The 27,523-nt window shown below is 41.9% G+C and overlaps 1 protein-coding gene and 2 pseudogenes across 1 annotated transcript; all 3 read left to right on the forward strand.

Moving 5' to 3' along the window:
* The first annotated feature begins 7,385 nt into the window (after positions 1-7,385).
* Positions 7,386-8,244, forward strand: LOC131987047 (odorant receptor 131-2-like; annotated as a pseudogene).
* A 5,004-nt stretch (positions 8,245-13,248) lies between these two features.
* On the forward strand, positions 13,249-14,107 carry LOC131987031 (odorant receptor 131-2-like; annotated as a pseudogene).
* Positions 14,108-16,772: 2,665 nt separating this feature from the next.
* Positions 16,773-19,149, forward strand: LOC131986106 (uncharacterized). Its single transcript, XM_059350902.1, has 2 exons — positions 16,773-17,097; positions 17,595-19,149. Exons 1-2 carry the CDS (start codon positions 16,773-16,775, stop codon positions 18,653-18,655), a joined length of 1,386 nt encoding a protein of 461 aa, XP_059206885.1. The 3' UTR covers positions 18,656-19,149.
* The last annotated feature ends 8,374 nt before the right edge of the window (positions 19,150-27,523 follow it).

The following is a 27,523-nucleotide window of genomic DNA, read 5'->3' on the forward strand; positions in this document are numbered from 1 at the left end:
CCGAAACATGCCCACTTAGCTTGAAGCTACCAAGCTAGCGGAGGCTACCGGAGCTAACAAGCTAGGCTACACGCTACACCGGGAAAGACAGCAGCCGGCCGGCTCGCTGACTAACACTGCCGTGATATTTCTGTCTGTTGGTGTCCCAGCTTACACTGCTTAACTCACGGTAAATTATTCTAAAAATTTACCACAGCAACTTCAACTTGTTTTAGATACATAATTAGGGTAATTTGAAACACTGATTTTATCGAGACTTGCAGTAATGTCACCAGTGTTACCTTGAATCAGCAGAACATTTACGGATACTTACATGAGGCAAACATGTTAACCTGAATTTTAATTTAATTTTACTTTAGCTAGAAGTTGTTTATTTGGATGACCCTTGATTAAACTTTATTATGAGCTGAGCTGGATTGATACTGGTTTATAATTAAAACATTTTTGCCTATTAATAACTTCTACACATAAATACAATTGTAACAAACGTATTAAATTTGAAAATCTGCGGGTTGTTTCTCAGTGCAGATATGTCAGTGCGTGTGTTAACATGTTAAATGATAATCCCCACAGCGCTATTAAATGAAAGACAATTTATATTTCTTTCTTTCAGTACATTTGTCAATAAATTTAACTTCCAGTCTTGGTAACCTGACTTTAGACAACTGACTTTATAATCACATTATCTGTCTTCAAAGGACAACAAATAAATACATTTGAAGAATGTTCTGTATTTTTGAGGTGTTGATCCCATCTTCCATTTTATCCTACATATGTCACACACTAGTATTCTCAACACTATTTAGGCATTCTTCATAAGTTTTTTTTTTTATGCATTTCAATAAATTATATTTACATTTGAGCTAACATTGTCTTCATTACTGAGTGAAAATATTAGATTTATAATATATGATATAATATGACAACACGAATAAAACATTTAGCATTTATGCTCAACTCTCTTTTTCCAGGGGATAGATGTCTAATTTAAAAATGGGAGAATACAATCAGGAAGCTGATAAATGGGTGCTTTTAATAATGTGATTTAATGCAAAAACTTATAAACACTACAGAAGCAACAGAGTTAAGTCAAATTAGACATTCATAAAAACATCATTATGTAACATCAGATATTGATAAGTTGTTGATGTTTTTTTGAGTCCAGTTCTGTCTTCTCATGTTGAGCATCAGTGGTCCAAATAGAAATGTAAGTAAATTATATGTGTTACAACGGACAGGCTTAATTTCCATTTCAGTTTCCATATACCGACTAATGTTTAGGATAACTGAACACATCCAGCAGTATTAGCTACTCTAAATATTGCCTGTTAGTAAACGTTATCATGCTTTGCACAGTTCCTCCTGAAATCCAGGCTTAACGTTATGTGTCAACTAAAGTCGATCACAATCAGTCGGTTTCTGGAGTGTTTTAATATTCAAATGCCTGCTTTGATAATTTGTGTTAACACTATTTACAGGTGTGAATATGTTTGTGTGTGTGTGTGTGTGTGTTTGTGTGTGTGTGTGTGTGTGTGTACGTTTGTGCGTGCGAGTGTGCAAGTCTACATTCATTGCAACCACCAGAAAACACTTCCTCAACAAACCAGAACGAGCAAAACCTGTCCTGTCCATCCTGCTGATCTGAGTGCACGCTGGCGCGTCTTGCTGCCGCTACTCACCGGCTGTTTTTATTGTTTTATTGTGTTTAGTAAGCTCACCTGGCTTCTCGGTTATAATGTTGTCCGCCAAGTTTCTCCTTTGGTCGGCACTCGCCTGGATTACATTGTTGTTATTCCACCGACACGTGGCTGGTCTTCTCCAGTACTCGGCTGCCGAGCTCCTCCGGCTCCGTTCCCACCTGTTTGTGCCTCCACCTGCGGTGCTGCGCCCTCGGGATGACATTCTCCTGCACCGCCGAAAATACATTCACCGTGGCTCCCGCCGGAACTTCCATAATGACAACTCCAAACCAATAAAATCCTTCTGGTCCTCCACTCGTCGTCCTCCGAGAAACACCAGCTGCCGCCGGGCTGACCACAGCTTGCTAGCCAGCCTACCCAGGTCGGCTAGCACTACTCTCCAGAACGACAACTCCACCATCAACTTCGGGCTTCTGAACATCCGCTCACTCACGAGCAAAGGCCATCTCGTCCAGGACTACCTCACTGACCGCAAGTTTGACTTTTTGTGTTTGACAGAGAGACGTGGCAGCAGCCTAACGACTTTTCGCATCTCAACGACGCTACCCCTCCAGGGTTTGTTTACATCTCGCTACCCCGTGGCTCAGGTCGCGGCGGAGGTCTCGCGATAATTCACCGCGAGATGTTGAAAGTGATTCCCGTCTCTGTCCCTGCATCCAGCTCATTTGAGTGCATGGCCTGTAAACTACCTGGTCCTACTCCCACCATTGTGGCCACTGTTTACCGTCCACCTCGGCCCCACTCTGAGTTTTTAAATGACATTGCTGCTCTACTCGCCCATCTCTCCACTCTTTCCCCTAATGTGATTCTGCTGGGAGATTTCAATATCCACCTGGACAACACCACTCTCCCCCTCACCTGTGACTTCTCATCCTGCCTTGAGAGCTCTGGTTACCGCATCTTCACTGACTTCCCTACCCACACCAAAGGACACACACTGGACTTAATATGTTGTTCTGGTCTCACTCCCTCCAACTGCACAGCTGATCCACTCCCCATCACTGACCACTTCCTCCTCTCATTTAATGTCACACTCCGCCTCTCCATGACCAAGCCACCACGTCTCATCTCATTCCGTAATATAAAGGCCATAAATCCTCACACCCTCTCCTCCACCATCGCTTCTATACCGGACCCGGTCTACTCTTCCTCCCCTGATGAACTGGTTCTCCACTACAATACCTCGCTCACTACCATTCTCAACACCCTCACTCCTGTTAAAACTCGGTCTGTCTCGTTCTCCCATTCTGCCCCTTGGTTCACCCCTGAACTCCGTTCCATCAAGTCCAAAGGACGTCAACTTGAGCGTCTCCATAAAAAGACTGGTCTCACTGTCCATCACGACATGTACAAAACTCATATCTTACAGTATAAGGACTCTATCGCTTCAGCCAAATCCACTTATTATTCCAGTCTCATCTGTTCCAACCATGGCAACTCCAAGGCTCCCCTTGGAGACTCACAACTCTTTTCACTCCTCAACAAAATCCTTCAACCCCCAGATCTCCTACCCCCCCACCTGTACTCTTCGGACACGTGTGACTCCCTCCTTTTGTTTTTTAATCAGAAAGTAGAAAAAATCCACCAGTACTGGAGCCCCACTCCCTCACTTCCCCCCTCCTCTGAACCTCTCCCCTACAGTCCTCTCCCCTTCCGCTTTCTATCTCCCTGATCCCTCTGCTATCTCTGATCTCATCCGTAAATCAAAACCATCCACATGCCAGTTAGATCCCCTCCCTACTGCCCTGGTCATATCCTGCCTCCCCTCACTGCTCCCTCTCATTGTTGCTATCATCCACTCTTCTCTCACTACTGGTTCTGTTCCAGCACCCTTCAAAACAGCTGCTGTCTCCCCAATCCTCAAAAAACCTGGTTCAGATCCCAACAACTTTAATAACCTCCGCCCCATCTCCAACCTATCTTTCATCTCCAAAATACTTGAGAAAATCGTTGCTTCTCAACTCCATTCCCATCTATCTCAAAACAGTTTATACGAACAGTTCCAATCTGGTTTCCGTCCCCGCCATAGCACTGAAACGGCCCTTCTGAAAATCACCAACGACCTTCTTATTGCAGCTGATTCTGGTTTGCTCTCTATCCTCACCCTCCTTGACCTGAGTGCGGCCTTTGACACAATCTCCCACACCATTCTCCTCAATAGATTATCCTCCATCGGCATCACTGGCATCCCTCTTGACTGGTTCCACTCCTATCTCTCAGACCGCACTCAGTTCATCCAACTTAAATCCTTCCGTTCCCAACCCTCCCCTGTCTCCTCTGGTGTCCCCCAGGGCTCTGTCCTGGGTCCCCTCCTTTTCATTACTTACCTCCTTCCCCTTGGCCTTATTTTCCGTAAATTCAATATTCTTTTTCACTGCTATGCGGATGACACCCAGCTCTACCTCTCCACCAAACCCAACTCCATCCTCCCTCCCTCATCCTTGACAGATTGCCTCTCTGAACTTCATACCTGGTTCACCTCAAACTTAACAGTGATAAAACAGAAATCCTTTTAGTTGGTACTAAATCCACTCTACTCAAAGTTGACAGTTTCTCCCTCTCAATCGACAGTTCCATAGTTTCCCCCTCCCCCCAGGTAAAGAGTCTGGGTGTCATCCTCGATGGCTCACTCTCCTTCAAATCCCATATCAACATCACCACCCGCACCGCCTATTTCCATCTTTATAACATAAATCGCCTCCGTCCCTCCCTCACCCCCCATACCACCTCTATTCTTGTACACAGCCTTGTCACCTCCCGTATCGATTATTGTATTTCTCTCCTCTTCGGCCTCCCCCAGAAATCCCTCCATAAGCTCCAACTGGTCCAGAACTCAGCTGCCCGTATCATCTCCCAAACCCCCTCTTTCCACCACATCACCCCCATCCTACAGCAACTCCACTGGCTTCCAATTAACTTTCGGATCAACTTCAAAATTCTTCTTCATACCTTTAAAGCCATCCACAACCTTGCCCCTCCCTACCTGTCTGACCTCCTTCACACTGCCACCTCCACCCACTCCCTCAGATCCTACTCTTCCATCCACCTAACTGTCCCCCCTGCCCGGCTTACCACCATGGGGAGCAGAGCTTTCAGCCGCTCTGCTCCCAAACTCTGGAACTCACTCCCACCGGACATCCGAAACATTGACTCCTTCCCTCGGTTATAATCCTCTCTCAAAACCCACCTTTTCAGGATAGCATTCTCACTATAGATGTCATGATGTTTTTACTAGCACTTTTAATTGTTTTTGTCTTTGTTTTGTTTTGTTATCTGTTTGCTCTTGTTTTAACTTGTAAAGTGTCCTTGAGTGACCTGAAAGGCGCTGCTAAATAAAATGTATTATTATTATTATTATTAAAACTTAATTTGCACGACGGCAAATTATTGGAAGACTGCCTGCAACCAAACCTCCTCCCAACACCTTCTTCAAAATCCTTTTCATTTTTGAACTGGTATGTACTGGGCTTAGATAAGATAATCATCAAGGACTCAAGCACAAAGTATTGACTTGTAATCAATAATTTGGTAATGTGCGTTTTTAAGTATTACTAATCTAGTTTTACAGAGACATTTAGTCGTACAGCTGAATTAACTCTACTAACTAATTTGATTTCCTCACACAATTCACATACAATATACTTTAAATTGGCTTTTAACAGACATGAAGCGCCATAGAAGCTCACACTACAACACATGGTCCATTATCCTTAAAGACAGGACGGGCCAACCCTTCACACCAACACTGTCTCGTTTTACGACCCTTTGTACTGAAGACATGCAGCTTCACACACACACATACACACACACACACACACACACACACACACACACACACACACACACACCTTTTCTGTTTATCACCATTACACTGTAAACAATCTTAATATTAGACTGTATAATCTCTAAACTCCATAGATTGTGTGCTTTTGTTTGCCTTACTTTATTTAGAATAAATACCTTTTTGGATTATACATGCTGTCCATTTAATGTTGAACACTACAAACAATATGCCAACCTCTTCTATGAAAAGAATTCCAAATTCCTTTAACCACTACTGAATATGAATATGGTAATTTGATTATAATGATTAAGTTAATTGTCATTCGGTGTTCCAAATTGATAGTTTAGTAACTTTATGTGACTGAGTTAGGTGAATTGTCTATCTATTATATATTGAGATGACTTAGAGTATATCAAGTCATATAATTCATTATAATTAATATTTATGTATGATTATTAATCATTCTGGTAACCATCTAACGACATTTTTTTAATCCTGAGACCCACACAAGCGTTGCTCAGGTTCATCCTCACATATTTGATACCCTTGTGAGAGGGATAGTATCATGGTAAGCCCCATGAAGCATCCTATAACTGTTAGAAATAAATTCCGTAAATTAATAGTACCCGTGTGTGGCATCCTATAACTGCAAGAGATAAAATATCTACATTATTAGTGTCCACGGTACAAGGTATCATTTATTGGTAATGAGGCATCCTAAAATCCCAACATATTTGGTGCCCTGTGTAAGGCATCCTATAACTGTAAACTATAACTGATAAAATCCCTGCAAAATTGACAACCCGTTGTGAAGTATCATTTATTGGTAAAGAGGCATCCTAAAATCACTACAACTATGAAAGCACTCTGTGATGCCTTCAGATGTAGTCATAGAGGCGTAAAATTGGTGGGATGGTTGGAAGCTGTACCAATATGTATCGTCCATCCCGGCAAGGTGTAAAATGTATTGTGTGACGTCTAACCACATATTGTTTTTGTGACAAACAACAGTCCCTCACTCGACTCCGACAGTAACCGAAACATGCAAATCAAGATGCAGAACATCTTTGCCTAAAATGCAGATCTGTTCGGCAAGAAACAGCAGGACGTTCAGTTATTTTGCCATCATTGTTTTGAAATCAACCGCCGCTGTGGGCACGGATGTCCCGCCTTTACAGGTTTACTATGAACGCCCTGAAACGATAAGCCCACACAGATCTTTACAGCAATATAGCGGGAGTTTTTCAGGAACGCCCTACGAAAGGGGCTACAGACTGTATATTAAGTGACAAGATGATTGCTTCCTAAAATCTTCCGCACCTACGAGTGGCTGACTGCAGTCTGTTAGTAGACGGCATATGGACCAAACTAAGAAATTTAGGTTCATGTTCAAAAATATTCTCACCAGCAAGATTTCAGACATTTTAAGTAGGGTTTTTTTTAAATCACGCTGGTGGTTCTTCAAGTGTTCATATTTCTTTAATTTTTTTAAAGTAGTTTTATGATGCCAAAACAACACATTGGACAGCTGTTGTTGACCTCTGATTGGTCAAGTTAGTTTTTTGGAGGGAACTTGAAACCACATCTTCACCAGACGATCAGTACTGTAACTATCATGGAATTAAAACACTAATGGTAGAGGAGGAGTTACATTACATCACCAATGTTACTCATGTTTAAATTTGGTGGTGTCACATGAACCGGGTGTTATGACTGAGCTCATAACCCTGCAGACAAGCGCTGCTTGCATTTAAACAGACACTGCCTCTAACCACCTGTGATAACTTTTATTATTTTTTTTTTTTATTAACCAGACACCCTGGATCTTAACTGTTATAGAAACGATATTGAACAAAATTAACTGTGGCAAATATTGTTGATTTATGTAATGCTTCTGTAAGATGTCACATGCAAATCAGATTCAGACCAACAGCACTGTTGGACTGCAGCATCAGGGGTTACTTGCATTAGTGTTGTTTTTCTTTGTAACTACAGTACCATGCTGTGTGTTTCTCTTCATTAATGGGACCATGTTATTCACCTTGAGGAGTAAAACTGTGTTCCGTGAGACTTCACGTTATGTTCTTCTGTTTAACCTCCTTTTTGCAGACACTGTACAGATGGCTCTGAGTCAGTTATTATACATATTGGCTGCTTGTAGTATATTGTTGACATATCCTGTATGTGGTGTTCTCACTATGCTTGCCAATCTCACAAATGTAATCTCTCCTCTCACACTGGTGGTGATGTCTCTGGAGAGATTTGTGGCTGTGTGCTACCCACTGAGGCACTCTACCATCATCACCATCAGAAACACAGAATTATCTATCTTTGTGGTTTGGACCTTTAATTCCCTAAATGTTCTCACAAGAGTTATTTTACTTTTAGATTTTCCATTTGAAGACCTAGAGAGCCTGCAGATGAAAGATTTTTGTGCCAGAGAGAATATGTTGCTTGGCCCAATGTCTGGTGTTTATGATGAAGCCTCCACTTATTTTCTGCTTGTTTCAGCTGGTGTGGTTGTGACTTGCTCCTATATTGGTGTGATAATAGCAGCCAGGTCAGCCTCCACAGACAAAGCTTCCACCCAAAAGGCTCGTAACACACTGCTGTTACATCTGGTGCAGCTGGGCCTCAGTCTGTCTTCAACAATACATAACCCACTGCTTATGGCTATCTCAAAGATCATGGACAGGATAACACTTCTGCAAATACAAATATTTCTTTATGTGTGTATTATCATCTTTCCAAGATGTCTGAGTTCTCTCATCTATGGAATCAGAGACCAGACCATCAGACCGATCCTTGTTTACAATCTTTGCTGTCAGTGGAGAGGCTCACTTTCCCACCCAGTTGTCCAAGCCAAGGCTAAAAATCGTAGAACTTCATAGATAAATGTGAACAAAATGTTAATTTCATTAGAAATGTAAATTAAGAATATGCAGTGTTGCTCTTTAAGTAGGATTTGATGCATTCTATCTGTTTGTTGTTTTGCATCATGGGTGAAGTACATCTTTTATTCACAGATCAGCAGTAACATAGCAACGACTAGTGAGGAGGGAAAGTGTCACCAAAGCCACAGGATTAATGTGATAAAATGATGAGACCTGTATTGTTCAAGATGTATGGGCTTTAAATGCCTGATAATATGTAAGGAGAAGAAATGAAAATTTGACACAAAAACAAATAGGTATGTTAAATGTGATGCATGCCATGTCATCTGCACTCTACCCACTTTACTCCTCTGACACTTTATTTTTTAATTTTATATTGTTACATTTATACTTTTTAGTCATTGTCATATTTATATTATATATTGTTATTGTTACCTGTTTTGCTAACTGTTTTTCTTATATCATCCTGTATTTTGTTTGTTTTTGTAACTTGGAGCATTCTGGAACAAGAATGCCCTTTTGGATTCATACATTTCTATCCCATCTTATTTTATTTTAAACAGAATACCTACACTAACGCTTAATCTCAGATGTGATTGTATATTCTACAAATTTGCAATGACATTGTGGAAAAAAAATAAAATACCTACCAAAAGATTGAAATTTAAATATGAGTGTTGCATATTCAAACTTGTATACCTTGAACACAGTTTTTGATAGACGATCTTTGAAAGTTTCTAGATAAACTATTACCTGCACTAAAAAAGTTAAATGATAAAGGACAAGTCTGCCTCATTATCTCTTAATAACTTTGGGCATCATATCTGAGTTGTTTTTATTCATCTAATTGAGAAAACTCATCCATACAACAATGAGTTGTATGGTATTTACCCCCCCCCCCCCCCCCCCCGAGTAAATACCATAATATTCACATATCCAATCCCTTCTGGATTCCGAATGAAGTGTAATATATTGATCTTCGACGCTTTGACTACTCGTTATGAAAAAACATGAACCTCTTCCATTTAAGAAGGACTAGTCATATTTCTGGGGCTGTTGGAGGTTGAAGTAACACAAAAGCTTATCTTTTCTCTCTGTGCCTTCAAAAACTGTTAATCTAGGCTCACAAGATTGTTTTCCATATGTCTTAAATGATGGGTAATAATAGATTGGGATCATTTTCACGACCGTCGGACCCTGCGACCCGCGGAAGCAATGCAAGTTGGTCCTGCAGGCCCACATGTGAGAGGCAAGGCACAGGTAGAGAGCGACTTTGAATTTTGAATCATTTGAGACCTCAATGTCATTTGCAACAATGAATGTTGATTGGACTGACGTACTAAAATGAGTTGGATCAAGGAAGCTTGCTAGATGTTTCGACGTCTTTTAAAAGTGTCACCTAGTGGCTTACATGCACTTAATTTAGTTCAGAGCCTCAGTGTACATGACACACTACTTGCTCCAGTTACATGTCAATTTGACAGAACTTTGAAGAGATAGTACATCACTTCTTTTGCGTGCATACAAGTTTTCTCCATATACATTCAGCATTTTTGGCACAGTGCCACCGAGTTGTCGATTGGCATCACATTATGCAGAGAGCCTCAGTGGAGCATTGGAGAATACTGAGCCAAGTTTCGTGTTGACTGGAATAATTGTTGCCAAGATATGCAGGAATTATTTTCAAATGTTTTAGTCATGGGGTACCATAGATTCTATGTGCTAGATTTCGGCAGGATCAGACTTTGTGCCTTGAAGGAGTTGAGAAAGAAAATAGACCTTTTTTTTCTCGTAATTTTGCGTCAAAATATATTTAGGCAAAATTGGGCGTGGCCTTTATCACAAAATTCAGCTGAACTCAGGAAATGCATACATGTAAGAATGTTTAATTTGCAACATAGTTTGCTTAAGTTTCAGCCCAAAATGTACTGGCCTTCATTAGGCACCACCTGCTAGTGGACATGGATCAAATTTGGCAGATGTCCTCAGTGGCTCATGGAAAATGAGTGTCCCAGATTCATAAAACACGGGACGTGATGGTAAACTGTCCATTGTGCCAATAGATGGTAGTCACATGAGGTTGATGTTGAGAGTGCCGTGGCAGCTGACGGGGAGATGTAAATTTTGGGACACATCATCAGTAGTGTACCTTTGAATCAGAGGGTGTTTCAGGCTCTCAACACTAGACACCCTCATCAAAGGTGGCCAGCTACAGGGTGATCAAGCCTGAGCTTGAGTCCCATGCCCAATCAGTCATATTGCCTAGTTGTTTAAATGGCGCAGCCATGGGACTATGCAAGGCAGTGGCGTCCTCTCCCGAGTCAACACTAGTACTGACCGCATACCTTGTTCTCCCTCCTCCAGGAAGGTTTGGGGTGGGGCTGTGTGGGGAGGGGGGCTAGTGGGTGGGTCCTGCTCTTTGAGCCCAGCATGGGTCCTTCCGCTTGAGCCATATCCACTGGCTGCTTCTTTCGGCGGCCTCAGAGACTGATCTAATTGTCTGTCGAAGAGCCTGTCCATGGATACCAAGGTCCTTCAGCAGTCTGAGGGTAGAAAAGGCCACAAAACCTCTGCATCCCACTTCAACTGGTTAGACCTTGGCATTCCATCCTCATTGTTGGGCATCTGCTGCTAGTTCTGTTTGCTCATAGGCCTCTTCGGTGAAACTCTCCAACGGGACTGTGAGTTCAATGATGTTGACTGACCTCAGCGAGGGTGACCAGAGTACCAAGTCTGGCCTAAGAGTGGTAGCTGCTATCTCAGGTGGAAAGATTAGTTGTTGGCCAATATCAACTAGCATCTTCCAATCCCGGGCCATGGCTAGCTGTCCAGTTTCTGGCTTGGTAGGGGGATGGTTGGGCTGTCTCTGTGCCTCTCGGATGAATATTGGTGCTGTGATGGAGTTGGTTGCTCTCAGGGGCAAGGTGTTATTGGAATTACTCTTGCTCTCAATAGCTGCTACCAGACACTGAAGGACCTGGTTGTGTCTCCAGCTGTAGCGGCCTTGCATGAGGCTGGTATTGCAAGCGGTCAGGATGTGTTTGAGAGTAGCTGGAGTTGGGCAGAGGGCACAGGTTGGGTCCTCGCCATACCACACTTGCAGGTTTTTTGGAGACTGGAGCACATCATATGTAGCTCTGATGATGAAGCTGATGTTAATTGCCTCCATTTCCCAGAGCTGTGTCCAGCTGAGCATTCTCCTTCCAGGCATTCCCACCTCATCCATTGTCCCTGTTTGGCAAGAGAGACAGCCTTTGTGCTTCTTTCAGCCTCCTCCTGATGGCGCACCTCCTCTACTACCATTTTCCTCCTCTCTGAAGTTGAGGCCTTACGCCAAGTTGGTTGACATGGCATGCTGCACTACATCAGATGGTGTCCATTTCTAGCCAGTTAAGACGGGTGGTGCAGAACTGCGGATGGATTGGCCTTTGGAGTCCTTCAACGCCATCAGGAGTCTTACTTTAGAGCACTTGTACTCTTCGGTGAGACTCGTGGTGGGCAGTTCAAGGATCCCTTGCCCGTATAGACTGGTGTTAGTCAGACAGCATGGTACTCCTAGCCATTTCTTCATATATGAAGTCATGGTTCGCTCCAACTTCTCCACTGTAGCTATTGGGACCTCATAGATAGTAAGTGGCCACATTACCAATGCAAGTAAGTCTCCAAGAGGGAGAAGCCCGAATTGCAGGCACCAGAGCTTGAGCTTTCCTGGCAGTAGGGTCTTGCTGATTTGTTTTCCAGACCGTTGGTGAGGTCCTGCTTCATTTGCAGTACTTGGTCTTTGTTGGTGAGGCTTCTTGACGGGTTGCTCACCAAGTTTGCTGTTGATAGGCGTAACTTTCATCAAGATATGCACTACTTCCTGTTTCGACTGAAAAGCAGGCAAGAAACACGTAATTTTGTCACTATATATGTCTCCACTTTCCACAAACATAATAACATTTGGACTACATCATTTCTCTATAAATGTTGCTCCTGGCTATTCGAGCCTACTTTGACATCCAAACACAACTGGTACAACACATTTGTGCTGCTTGTCGTGAATGCTATGGACGGTGAATTTATCCTCATTAACACTGAAAGTAAAATGCTGATGTTAGCCTTTGTGTAAGCTAATGCTAATCCGCAAACACTAGCCCACTTTTGCTATACTGTATGTATCACATTGCAGTTAAAGGAATCAAATAAATGAATGATACATGTTTTAGTTGGTCTCGTTGGTCACGATTATCGTGCCCCCAGCCCATGACTTAATTGCATTGTGGTTTCAGACCAGGAAAGAGTTGGTGCTGCCCTGGAACCAGTTTCCCTGCAGGGAGCCGTTTCTTTGGCTGTCCAAACACAAAGAACTGGTTCCAGATTAGGCTTTGAATCGGCCCTCTAACTGCATTGGTCAAAAAGGGGTAGATGATACCATGTCAAAGCCAAAACATGAGTCAGTCAGTGATACATATGTAAGTAACCTAGTGAAACAAGCGTTAAAAAAAACAAAAAACGGATCATTGAAGACACGATGACGTGTAGCAGGGAAAAGTTAGAGGAGGAGTTACATTACATCATCAAAGACTGATATGTTACTCATGCTTAAATGTGATATTGTCACATGAACCGGGTGTTATGACTGAGCTCATAACCCTGCAGAAAATCGCTGCCTGCATTTAAACAGACACTGTCTCTAACCGATCACCTGTGTGCACAAAATAACTGTTTTTGTATTATGCTTTTGAACTAACTTGGCATATTTTCAGATGGATGGAAGGACTGATCTAAACTGTTATAGGAACAGAAATTGAAGGAAAATGAACTGTGCTTTCATGCTCAAATGACATTAACAGGTGAATATTTTTGATGCATTAAATGCTTCTGTAAGATGTCATATGCAAATCAGAGTCAGACCAACAGCACTGTTGGACTGCAGTATGAGGGGTTACTTGCATTAGTGTTGTTTTCCATTTTGTCTACAGTGGCATGCTGTGTGTTTCTCTTCATTAATGTGACCATGTTATTTACCTTGAGAAGTAAAACTGTGTTTCTTGAGACTTCACGTTATATTCTTCTGTTTAACCTCCTTTTTGCAGACACTGTACAGATGGCTCTGAGTCAGTTATTATACCTACTTGCTGCTTGTAGAATATGGTTGACATATCCTGTATGTGGTGTTCTCACTATGCTTGCCAATCTCACAAATGAAATCTCTCCTCTCACACTGGTGGTGATGTCTCTGGAGAGATTTGTGGCTGTGTGCTACCCACTGAGGCACTCTACCATCATCACCATCAGAAACACAGAATTATCTATCTTTGTGGTTTGGACCTTTAATTCCCTAAATGTTCTCACAAGAGTTATTTTACTTTTAGATTTTCCATTTGAAGACCAAGAGAGCCTGCAGATGAAAGATTTTTGTGCCTTAGAAAATATGTTGCTTGGCACAATGTCTGTTGTTTATGATGAAGCCTCCACTTATTTTCTGTTTGTTTCAGCTGGTGTGGTAGTCACTTCTTCCTATATTGGTGTGATAATAGCAGCCAGGTCAGCTTCCACAGACAAAGCTTCAACCCAAAAGGCTCGTAACACACTACTGTTACATCTGGTGCAGCTGGGCCTCAGTCTGTCTTCAACCATATACAAACCACTGCTTATGGCTATCTATAAAGTCTTAGACATGATAACATTTGTGCACATACAAAGATTTCTTTATGTGTTTATTATCATCTTTCCAAGATGTCTGAGTTCTCTCATCTATGGAATCAGAGACCAGACCATCAGACCGATCCTCGTATACAATCTTTGCTGTCAGTGGAGAGGCTCACTTTCCCACCCAGTTGTCCCAGACAAGGCGAAAATCTGCATACTTATTACTTCATCGATATATATTCGCCAAAATATGTTCATAAAAAAAGTAATTTAAGAATATGATGCATACTATTCATTTGTTGTTTTGCAACATGGGTGAGCTAAATCTATAATTCACAGATCAGCAGTAACATAGCAGCCACTAGTGAGAAGCGAAAGTGTAACAAAAGCCACAGGATGAACATGAATAAAGTTATGAGACCTCTATTACTGTTCAAGATGTATGAGCTTTAAATATATGATAATGTGTGAGGAGAAGAAATATTAATTTGATACAAAAACAAGTGCAGTTTTTGTAATTTACAAGTGGCATAATCCACTAAAAGCTTCAAAGTAAAGATACAATACAATAGAAAAAAACAACAACTAATAGATGTGTTAACACTAGACTACATCAGAGAATGTTCTCAGAGATGTCAGGAGCTTATTCAGTTTCAGTGTATTTTTTAAGAATGGAGAATATTTGAACAGAATACCCACACTAATGATTATTCTCAGATGTGATTGTATTTTCTGCAAACTCGCAATGACATTGTGGAAAATAACTAAAATACCCACCAAAAGATTAAAATGTCGATATGAGTGTTGCCTATTTAAACTTCTATACCTTGAACACAGTTTTTCAAAAGTTCTAGAAAAACAATTTCTATAACTATAACTAAAATAGTACAATGTTAAAGGATGAATATGGGTCTTTACATTTTAGGTTAGTAACTTTTGTAGACCATCATCAGGGCATCGATTATGATGCATTATGATGTCTCTGGGCTTTAAAGGTTTTCAATGTGGTAATTCTCATGGACAGTTCTTCCATCAGGCTTTTTCTACAGAGGTCAAAGTTGGGGAAGGTACTATATTTTGGCCTCAATGGACAACAAATATTATTGAGATCATTAAGATGTCCTAAGCTGCAAGTTCGTGAATCAAGTCTGTAAAATGTCATAAGTGTTCTCTTGAATGTCAAATTTAGCTGCATTCATTGCTGAAGAAGTTTGATACTTTTACAGCGTAGAGAAACCCTATGGTCAGGTTGCCGAGGCCCTAATTTCTTCATCAGTTCCATTATGGGACCAGAAACTGTTATTATTGAATCAACACAAGTGCCTTTCTCTCATTTGGAAGTGTTTGTTGGGATTACGATGCCTCAAACCTGAGCGACACTTATGGTCTCACAGTTCAAACGTGTGTTAAGATGGCTATTGGAATTTATTATTAATTATAAAAAATAAATATTAATTATACAAAATATTATGATTTGATTTCCTCTAAGTCACCTCTAGATGGACCACCATTCTGTTTATCAGAGGGAAGACAGCCAATTTAACCAAATCAGTCTCATAATGTTACTAAACCATCAGTTTGAAGGTCTAATTATAATCAACTTAATAGTCATAATCAAATTCCCATATCAATTTTCAGTAAAGGTTGAAGTAATCTGGAGTTGTTTCTATAGAAGAGGTAGTATCACTCATTAAAATGGACAGGATGTGCATTCCAAAAATCATTCATTCATGACAAAAGCATAACAAAAGCATCGTACACAATATCTAATCAAAGCTGTCTATAAACAGGTCTGAATATATACCGTCTCCTCCAAGAATCGCCACCTTATCGTGGTGGGGGGGTTTGTGTGGTTCAGTAATCCTGGGAGCTGTGTTGTCGGGAGCAATAGCTCCTGGTAGGGTCTCCCAAGGCAGACTAAGAGCGATTCAAAGACCCTTATGAAGCAGGACCATAAACATCGGAGTACCTGGCCCGGCACGGGTAAATAGGGAGGCCCCTCCTGGAGCCAGACCCGGGAGGGGAGCACGCAGGCTAGCGTCTGGTGGCCGGGCCTTCGTCCATTGGGCTTGGCCGGTCTCAGCCCGAAGAAATCAAGTGGACCGGCCGACCTGTGGGCCCACCAACCGCAGAGTCAGGCATAAGGGTTGGGTGTGCAGAGAGTCAGGGGGCAGGCAAAGGACGGGACCTGGGTGTGCTGACCTCCGGCTCCAGTGGCTAGCTCTGGGGACATGGAATGTCACCTTGCTGGTGGGGAAGCAGCCCGAGCTTGTGTGGGAGGTGGATCGTTACCAACTAAAGATAGTTGGTCTCACCTCCACACATAGTGTGGGCTCTGGAACCAAACACCTGGAGAGAGGCTGGACTCTCTCCTTTTCCGGAGTTGCCCAGGGTGAGAGGCGCCGGGCGGGTCTGGAGATACTCACAAGCCCCCGGCTGAGCACCGCTGTGTTGGAGTTCTCCCCAAGGAATGAGAGGGGGTCGCCAGTAAGGCCCTTTTTATAATAATGATGCTCCGGCATGAGACATCCTATAACTGTAAGAGATAAAATACCTACATTATTAGGGCCCACCATGCAAGGTATCATTTATTGGTAAAGAGGCATCCTAAAATCCCTACATATTTGGTGCCCAGTGTGATGCATCCTATTCACCCTATTCTGCGTGTCAACAAGGGGGCGCCATTTTGTTTCCGTTTTGTGGTCGAACTTCCGGTTGAGCAACGCTGTCTATTTACAGTACGGTGGCTAATAGCTTAAGATGACCAGCATTATTTGTTCCGTGCGGGGCTGTCACAATAATTGGAGAAAAAGACGGGCGTCCCTGCAACAAATGTGTTTTGAACACGGGAAAACCAGAGCTGAATGTTGTGGGGCAACATTTAACCTTTATCCTCCACCATCCACTGAGGCCCGGCGTATGTGGCTGAAGGCGCTAAATCTGAAGAAGCCTCCGAAAAAACCCTACATTTGTTCCTTTCATTTTGTGGATGGCAGACCATCAGCCCAACACCCATACCCCGAGAAGTGGTTGGGATATGTTCCTCCGGCGAAAAAGGCTCGTCGGATGCTTGTGAGGCTCCAAGGTAAGATGACATTTTGCCAGCGCTAACAATATCGCTAGTCGTTAGCCAGCTAGCTGCTAGCGTCTAATGAGTATAATCAGCAAATGCTATCGTCTGTTAGCAGTCCTCTGACGTTAATGATTGCTACGAGATTTATTGATGCAAGTTCCGAGTAATGTTTCCTCACAGTTAGTCCAGACACACTGAGAATAGTAGCCTACGAAATTGTACAGAGCATTGCTGTGGGCAGACTGAGAATTTCTCGTTTATTGCTTGTTTGAAGCCTTTGGGATGCTGCCATGGGGAAAATATTCAGTATAAAATTCTCACTTATTCAGATGTGCAGATATCACAGGCTACACCCGTAACTATGCCTTGATTTGACCTCAATACATGAACAGCATTACAACATAGAATTAGGTCGAGGCTTTATAATTTCCAGGACTGGCTATGTTGAAAGTCAGCAAATTGATTAACCTTAGAGTTGATTATTTACTGGTGCTGTGTTATTTCTACAGAAACACCCTCAACCAGCTTTGCAAGCCACGAGACGGATGCGATGACTGATGTCATGAGTGATGAGATGACTGATGGGATGCCACACCGTGATGCTTCTACACAGTGGATCATGGAACATCACAACTATGCTGCTGACCCACTCCATTGTCCTCACCTCCATGACCAGGCAACACAGTGTCCCGAACAACATCAGGTACACACCGGACTTCTCCGGAATGATCGGCTGTCTTTACTGTACACTGGGTTGTCACTGGATGCATTTCAGGCTTTGGCCGACGAGCTGACAGCAGGATGCAGCATCTCTCAGCTACACCCCAAGGATAAGCTGTTGATGACCCTGATGAAGCTCCGACTGAACCTATTGCAGGACGACCTCGCAGAGAGGTTCAGAGTGTCTCAGTCTGTGGTCAGTAGGGTAATCTCTCAGTGGCTGGACCTCATGGAGGAGAATATGAGGTGCTGTGTTCCATGGCTGCCCAGGGAGACGATCCAGGCAACAGTGCCACAGTGCTTCAATGAACATTATCCATCAACAACATGCATCATCAACTGTTCTGAGACCCCTCTTCAGAAGGCTCACAATCTTGACTCAAGAGGCGAGTCTTACAGTCATTACTATGGGCAAAATACCATAAAGTTCCTCATAGCTATTGCACCATGTGGATTAATAATGTTCATCTCGCCAGCATATGGTGGGAGATGCAGTGAAAAGTTCATCACAGCCAACTCAGGGTTTCTGGAGTATCTGCGTCCAGGTGATGAGGTGATGGCTGACAGAGGATTTGTTATCCAAGATCTTCTGTTTGAACGTAAAGTCAAGCTCGTCCTGCCAGCTTTCACCAGGAGATCCCTTCCTTTGTCTGAAGAAGACACCACCAACACGAGGCGCATAGCCAACGTCCGTGTGCACGTTGAGAGGGTTATTCGCCGCCTGAAGAACTACAGAATAGTCTCTCAAACAGTGCCCATTAACCTCGCCCCGAAATTTGATAAAATTCTTAGAGTCTGTGCAGGTCTATGTAATCTTCGTGGGGACATTATACAAGAAGATGAGGAATAGGATTTTCAATGTTTATAATGTATATAAGTTTAATCAGTTAAAATGTTCAATCAGTTAAAATGTTGTTTCTATTGTTCATTTTTACAAATCTATACAAAACTTGAACATATTTAGTGTTCAAGTACAATGTTCTTTCTATTGTTCATTTTTACAAATCTATACAAAACTTGAACATATTTAGTGTTCAAGTACAATGTTCTTTCTATTGTTCATTTTTACAAATCTATACAAAACTTGAACATATTTAGTGTTCAAGTACAATGTTCTTTCTATTGTTCGTTTTTACAAATCCATACAAAATTTCAACGTATGTTGTTCAAGTACTGAAAGTAAATCCACCATAACTTTTGTCTGTGTCTACTTTGTTGACATGAAGCTAACAGCACCTTATGACACCATGTACATGTACAACAACTTCTTCAAAATGATCACCTGAGTATGACTTGTACTGGACTCCCCCTGGACGTATAAGGCATGTACAGTTGAAACCAGAAGTTTACATACACTATATAAAAAGACACATATGCTTTTTTTTCTCACTGTCTGACATGAAATCAGACATCACTTTTCCTGTTTTAGGTCCGTTAGGATTACCAAAATTATTTCTATTTGCTAAATGCCAGAATAATGAGAGAAGGATTTCTTTAGACAATTTTTTATTACTTTCTTCAAAGTCAGAAGTTTACATACACTAACATTATGCCTTGAAAAAAATCTGGGAAAGCCCAGATGATGCTGTCATGTCTTTGGAAGCTTCTAATGAGGTTTATTGACAACATTTGAGTTAATTGGAGACACACCTGTGGATGTATTTTAAGGCACACCTGAAACACACTGCTTCTTTGTGTAACATCTTTTGACTTTCCCATGATGTTACACAAAGAAGCAGTGTGTTTCAGGTGTGCCTTAAAATACATCCACAGGTGTGTCTCCAATTAACTCGAATGTTGTCAATAAACCTCATTAGAAGCTTCCAAAGACATGACAGCATCATCTGGGCTTTCCCAGATTTTTTTCAAGGCATAATAATGTTGGTGTATGTAAACTTCTGACTTTAAAGAAAGTAATAAAAAAATTGTCTAAAGAAATCCTCTCATTATTCTGGCATTTAGCAAATAGAAATAATTTTGGTAATCCTAACGGACCTAAAACAGGAAAAGTGATGTCTGATTTCATGTCAGACAGTCAGAAAAAAAAGCATATGTGTCTTTTCATATAGTGTGTGTAAACTTCTGGTTTCAACTGTAAGTGTAGGTGCTTACACAGGGATAAAACAGCAACAAATATGGATGAGCTCCTGGTTATAGTGTTTCTTACAGTCTAATGCTAATATGTGACGTACAGATTTTATGAAAAGGAGCATTGCACAAGACTTGAATAAGTATTAAGTGTTACGTGTATAAAGAGTTTTTCCATGTTTACAACGCTATACAAAACTTTAACTGATATGTGTATTGTAATACACAAATGTCTTTGTCAGAGAGGGTTAATAAACTTGACACATAATCAGCATTGTTATTTTATTTAATGTTTGAGTTAATGCTTTGACAGACTACTAAAAAATAAATTACATCAAAAAACAATGGGCATAAATAAGTACATTAACCCATAAGAACCCATGGTGACACCTGTTTAACAAACACTTTAAATCTGTTTAAATCTGCTTCGCATTTGATCGGAACACACCTTTGCAACAATCTAACAACATCTATATTGTTTTGTTAAAGTAATGGTGTCATCTGATATTTTAATCCATAAGAACCCGTGGTGACACCAGTGTAACAAACACTTTAAATCTTCTAGAATCTCTCATATTCAGCTTTATGCTTGATATTAACTCAATAAATCCCTAAGCGACACATACTCAACACCCTGGTTAGGTGGTCGTGTGACTTTAACAAGAAGTGACATCTCCAAAATGTGGCTGTGACTGGAAACAGAAATGTGAAATTTTTCAAAAAGCTTAATTCTTGTTTCTGGGCTAAGTTTAAATCAATTTAACAATTCTATTCCGTTAATAGGGTGTCCTTTATTGCATCTAACTTGTTCTGACCATATTTCTAGAACAAATTTAAGTCAAAATGTTGATAGGTTATGGAGATGCAAAAGAGAAAGGCAAATTTATGTCTCTGTTTTGTGTGTCTAGTTTTTTACTGTTTTAAAATAAGAAATATCATCAACATAAATACCATAAACGCCGATTGTAACGTATATGGCACATCACAGATCATTTGACTGACATTTAGGGGTAGTAATTTTTTTAAACATCAGAAATGTGTTTTATGTGGTCCACTTATAGAACACATCCTTTAAGGATAACTAGGTCTGGGTGTAATCATTTGCATAACTGCATATAACGCTCACAGAGCAACAGGCGACCTTCACTATACTCATGTGAAACAAAAGGAAGCATGTCTCTGAAATAGAAGGATCTTAGTCTAGCCACAGTCTTTACACAGAAAGCCTCATCATATGGGATGTGAAGCATCACTCTCATTGAATGAGACCAAATTAATTACTTGCATGCCTTTAGCTTTGTACAGAACAAGCCAATTTGAATTTGAATGTAGAAGCCACGGGGGCTATTAGGCTGTAACTTTGGAATACCCTCGACAATCTTAACATCATATTTTTTGTCATGACTTCCTATTAAGTCCTCCAGTGTTTCATTTGCCTTAAGGAAAGGACATTTAATTTCCAGCAGCTCCCCTGAACTCAGAACCCCATCGGGGCTGGCTCCAGGACACAAGACTGTGCCATGGCGTGTTACCTTGTAGCCACTGTCTGCTAGCCACTTCAGGGCCAACACCTCACCCTCCACGCCATGTCTGGTAGCAGCATTGCCATGAAAACGAGGGAAAGCATGTTGCTGTAGAAACACTTGGGGGCTGCTTCTGACCGGTACCTTTTTTGCAGAGCTGGCAGTAACTCTTAATCTGCGAGAGTCATGCCAGAGATGTGAGGCACTCTGCTCCCGAGTCAGCAGCTCCAGTCTCCCTGAGTCTATCTTCACAAACTCCTCATAAAATGCAGAGCAGGGAGGGCAGATGTTGGAGCCATCATGGTCTGCATGGGTTGCTGCTGGAGGCTCCAGAAGGTTCATGGCTGGTGTTTCAGCATTCACACACTTGTACAGCAGACTTGACATGGGCAGCTTCAAGTGTTTCAGTCCATCACGGAGAGCCTCTTGGGTCTGGAAAAGAGGGGTGGGAGGCAGAGGTAGATGATGGGGCCTCACATCAGGTGCTTGGAAAGCATCATTGGCCCTATGGTGGGTAAAGTAAATTTCAGCCAGCAGCTTCGGTGTGATGTTCCTTTGGGTCCCGCTATTCCATTGCCGCTGCTCATCAGTACTGGCAACTCCTGTCAGGCCATTGGACACTGCATTTTCAACCTAAAACCATAAATTTGTGTAATTATAATGCATAGTAATAAATTGCTATCAATAGTTATGATCACAACCCAAATGAAGTGACAAATTATTTTACCTTTACTTTTAAATTGTAATCAATATTATTCATGACCTTACCTTGTTCCAAGCAAGTGATTAGACGTTTCAGGGTTGTCAACTTTCATTTTTTTCAGTATGGGATTAGCAGTAAGCATACGACAAATGTATGCACACATTTCTATGATGTCCAGGTTCTTTGGTTATGATATTCCTCCAAGGTAACCCCCACCCTCCAGACAGTGACAGCTAATGCTATAAAATGTATTAATCCCATACCACATTACATGAATATTGACAACCCATGCTGGACCCTCCATTGGGAGTGAACAGCTAACCTACCTTTTAGATGTTGTCATAGGCCTGCCAGTATAGTTCACATCAATTGTTCATAGTAAAATGTCAAGTAAAAGAACTTGTAAATGCCAAGTAAAATGTATACTTACCATAATTAAATTTAAGGTATACTGTAGTTGATACCTTTAATAAAAAGTTATTTACCTGAAGTCCTTACTTACCTTAGTTCTTGTAACCATTACGGGATTAGACAACTTACAAATGGTCACCAGTTCAGCAGCTGTTTGTCCAAAGACAAAATATGTTAATATCATCAGATACACTCAACAAACAACGTGTTGACAAACAGAAAAGCATGGGATGTGCGTGCATGACAACTACCATAACATGCACAAGAATCTAGTGGTACTGCTATAACTCCTGAGTACAAGTGCGAGAAACTCGGTCTGACCAACATTGCATAGCATCATATAATATGTAATACAAACAATGGCCGCGTTTCCCAGATTCGCTCGTTCTTAAGGACTTAAGAAGGCTCTTAAGAAGGGTTCGGCTAAGAAGGAGCGCTAAGATAGGGGTGTTTCCCAGATGCGTTCTTAACTGCCTTCTTAAGATCCGGCCAAAGAAGCTTCTTAAGAAGCTCTTAGTGGGAGCTGTCCACCACCGTGGTGCTGAAATATAAATCAATCGATGCCAGGCAAATCGATCACCCACCACTTTATCAGCGCTTAAGTCACCCCACACACCTGTGCAATAAGGCTACGTGTGTGTGTGTGTGTGTGTGTGTGTGATCACAGCTAACAGTTGTATCCGAGTAGTAATCAAGCCATTAACGCATATATACCCGACTGTGGATACGCACACACGAGAATGGAGAAAGCAGGCAGCAAACGCAGCAAGAGGTCACCCTCGTTTACTGCAGAGGAGATGGCCACATTAGTGGACGAGGTCTGGCAGCACCGCGAGGTGTTATTTGGGGGAAAAAGATATAACATTAAAAAAACGCATTTGGCAGGCAATTGGCACAGGAGGATCGGTGTCACGGCTGCCACACTCCGTGAAACCGGTGCCTTGCTGAGGCCGGTGCCGTCCCCCACCACCTCCAGGAAGCTCCCCACTGCGCAAAAACGCAGCGCGGCCAGGAGCTGCACCTCCGGGCTTCGCGCACGGCGACGCTGTTGGTTCGCAGCGAGAATATGCTGTATTGCAGCCATGGTGTCTCACACGCGTGGACTTCGGCAACGCCTTTATATAAACTTGCAGGTGGAGACCCTCTTGATGAGGTTCCAGCTGAGTTCAATTACACCTGTCAGTTTCCCTCATATCTGTGAAATACCACAGGGTTGTTGATGTTTTTATAGCTACTGTAAACTCATATGCAGATGCCGAATGTGTGTGAAAACGTAAAGAGTGATAGTAATGATGATTTATTTTATTTATGTAGCTACAGGAACACATGGGCAATTCTTTATTTTTATATCGTTATTTTTCTTCTTATGCTATTATTTTTCTTGCGTCAGTGTTCTGCAGTTATGAGCGCACATTCATCATTACGCAGGGTTTTAGTATTCCTTTGTGTCCGATATAACTTTCCCTGATGCGGCTGCACTGAGCGTTTGGTCGCTAAGAAGGCTGTTAAGAGTGGGTCAGGGCGATCTTACACTTCCTTCTTAGTGAAAGATCTTCTTAAGCTAAGAACGACTCTGGGAAACACTTCCTTCTTTCACAGCGCCCTTAAGAGCGTCCCTAAGACGCTCTTAGCGCTTAAGAGCTTCTTAAGCGCTAAGAGCGAATCTGGGAAACGCGGCCAATTGCTTTTGTAACCCAGGTGCATAAAGCAGCTTTTTCTCCTTTCCTTCAATTTCGTCATTAATATCGCGGTGTTACCTGTACTCCCGCGATAGTGACGTAACGCTCACGTGACGGGTTGCCGCCAGTCACGGCAGTCTATTTTTAGAGGAAGCTGCGGTAGCTTCCGGTCTCTTCGCATTGAGCCACTCGCGTCTGATCTGTCTGTGCTGCAGGTGAGGTGAATTGTTTGTTGCAAGTTCTCCGCCGAATTATATATTATATACTTGCTGGTTTATGTGACGTCCTTTAAACTCATAGGAGCCGACTGCCGCTGGGTCCGCTGCGGGGTTTTGGGGTTGAAATCCGTCCATACTGAACTGGTGAGTGTTAATTAGCGATTGTAGCATGTTAGCTATGCTAATGCTAACGGGTATTATTATAGCGGCCGCTAGCATTTTGCCAGTTAGCTTATGTTAGCCTCTGGCAGACTCTTAAGAGATTGGTTCATGACAATGTTAATCATGACAATGTTGATGTATGGTCTGATCTATGAATGTATGTATATTTATTGTGATAAATATGATATGTCAGCTAACAAAAGGTGCCTTTACTTGTATTTGATTTTGAATAATTTATGCACTTCTGAAGTATTTTGTATTAATTTGAAGTTGCATTTATTTAAATACTTTTTCCCACAATTAGTATTAAGAGATGTGTACACATGGGATTTATTGTTGCTCTGGCCTTGTTTCATGTAGGCCAGGTGTCAATGGAGATGATGAGAGTGATTAGATGATTGTGATGGCGAGCTACCCAAGAGCTTCGACTGAAATATTCACCAGCAATTCCCCCAGTTCCCACTACTCCTGCCGGGCCGGGTAGGAGGCTCCATTGGAGTCAGCCAGAACCTTGCACCCCACACTTCCACACACTATTCCCCCCTCTGCTCCTTAACACACACACGCACACTCCTCTTCCGTTACTGGCAACGTGGAACTTTTTGTGAACTTTGGGACGGGGATGCTGGGTCATAATTTATGTATTTATTTGTTGAATGATGACATGTGTTTTACAAAATTCTGATTGCAGCCTATGGTGTCCAACAATTGTGGGTTAATCTTGCATTGATTTATTTTTTTTGTTCTTTATCCAACCTCAGTAGTTGAGTTATGTATTTTACTTGAAATACAATTATATAATTTCTGTGAATTATCTTTATCCAACTTAAATAGTTGAGTTATTTATTTTATTTAAATACAATTATATATTTTCTGTAAGTTATTGTTACAGTAATTTTCTGTTATATTTATTTGTGTTTCTAATATATGGTACCCTTTTTGCAACTCAATTCTGGTCTCTGTGTGGTGTTTCCAGTCCTCCATTTCCTTCCTGAGCCGAATCTATATCTTCTGTTTATCTAGCCTACTACTACTACTACTACTACTACTATTATTATTAATACCTTAAACTGTACATTTAATATATGCTACACTTTCCTTGCGTGTTATGGGAAAAGAAATACGGGAGAATCGCAGTCTTCGCATAAAGCTAATGCTAGCTACCTTGCAGATTCAGGTGTCCTAACATTAACCTAGTAACAGTTCTTACAAGTTGACAGCTTCTCATCTTCTTTGCTAAGTCGTCAAAAATCAACTAATAATGTAATTACACAGATGTCTGAGACATTAAATGATGCTGAATAACAGGCTTACCTTCCACAAAATTGCTGCGGCGTGGCTACAAGACCTCCCAAGGCCGGCTATACAGGTGCACCCGGATGTCTCCACGGCTCCATCGGTCCTGGTTAACACCCATGCACTGTGGCTTGGTGCGCTTGCCTGGCTGGGGTTGACTGCAGCTTTCAAAAATACATAATCCTCCTTCTCACTCTCGCAATGTACAACACGACCGACCTTTCCACTGTGAAGGTACTGGTAAGCCTCCGTGCTCTTAAAATTCTTCATCGCCGACCCATCGACGCCCACCGAAAGCACTAAATAATTAAAAATATCTCCATATGACACCTGAGGCCATCGCCGCATATCATCCACCCACTCAGTGGAGTTCCTTAACCTCGGGTGGCGAAGAATAATTCCTCCATCCGACCTTTTAATGTTGTTTTTTGTCTCTACCCACGTTAGCCTCTCCATCTTACATAGCTGGGGTTTTCAATGTAGCTAACTAGCCGTTGCTAGCCTACCGGAAGTTCCCACACAATCCGGAAGTAAAAAAATGTAGAAAATGGGCGTGGCTGAATAAGGTGAATAAGTGTAAGAAATACAATCCCTGCATTATTGATGACCCGTCGTGAAGTATCATTTATTGGTAAAGAGGCATCCTAAAATCACTACAACTATGAAAGTGCTCTGTGATGCCTTCAGAGGTATTTATAGAGGTGTAAAATTGGTGGGACTGTTGGAAGCGGGACCAATATGAATCGTCTATCCCGGCAAGGTGTGAAATGTGACTGATGGAGTGACGTCTAACCACATATTGTTTTTGTGACAAACAACAGTCCCTCACTCGAGTCCAACAGTAACCGAAACATGTAAATCAAAATGCAGAAAATCTTTTCTAAGTATGCAGTATCTATTCGGCGAGAAACAGCAAGACGTTCACTTCTTCCACAATCATTATTTTGAAATCACCCGCCGCTGCCTGTTGCTTATTGTACACGTAGTGCTGCTGCACTGTTATATCACTATCGTGTCCTCCCAACTCTTTCCGCAACGCCGGACTACACTATGAATAGACACGAATATCAAGCCTTCACGGGTTCACTATTAATGCCCTCAGACGAAAAGACCACACAGATCTTTAAAGCCATATAGCAAGGCTTTTGAGGGAATTTAGTATGAAAAGGCCTACAGACTTAGTGACAAGATGATTGCTTCCTAAAGATGAAGCCTAAGATGGTGATGGGAGGGAAAGTTGCTCTGCCTTCAACACGTGTTGAGGTCAGAACAAAGAATCATCTGTCAGCTCTGAAATCCTCTTCAAAGGTGTATGTCTGTGTTGGGATCTAGCAACATGTGAATTTTGATGGGGGGATCAAGTGATCCCGGCTCTGTAACGCCTTCAGAGGTAGTCATAGCGGCATAAAATTAGTGGGATTGTCGGAAGTGGGACCAATATGAATTGGCCATCCCAGCAAGGTGGAAAATGTATGACGTCTTACCGCGTATTCTTTGTGTGGCAAACACCCGTCCCTCACTTGTGTCCGACAGTAACATATTAATCAAAATGCAGAACATCTTTGCTTACGTATGCAGTATCTCATCAGCGAGAAACAGCACAACGTTCAGATCTTTTCCCATTATTTTTTCGATATG

This window comes from Centropristis striata, chromosome 15 (assembly GCF_030273125.1).
Source record: "Centropristis striata isolate RG_2023a ecotype Rhode Island chromosome 15, C.striata_1.0, whole genome shotgun sequence".
Classification (NCBI taxonomy): Eukaryota; Metazoa; Chordata; class Actinopteri; order Perciformes; family Serranidae; genus Centropristis; species Centropristis striata.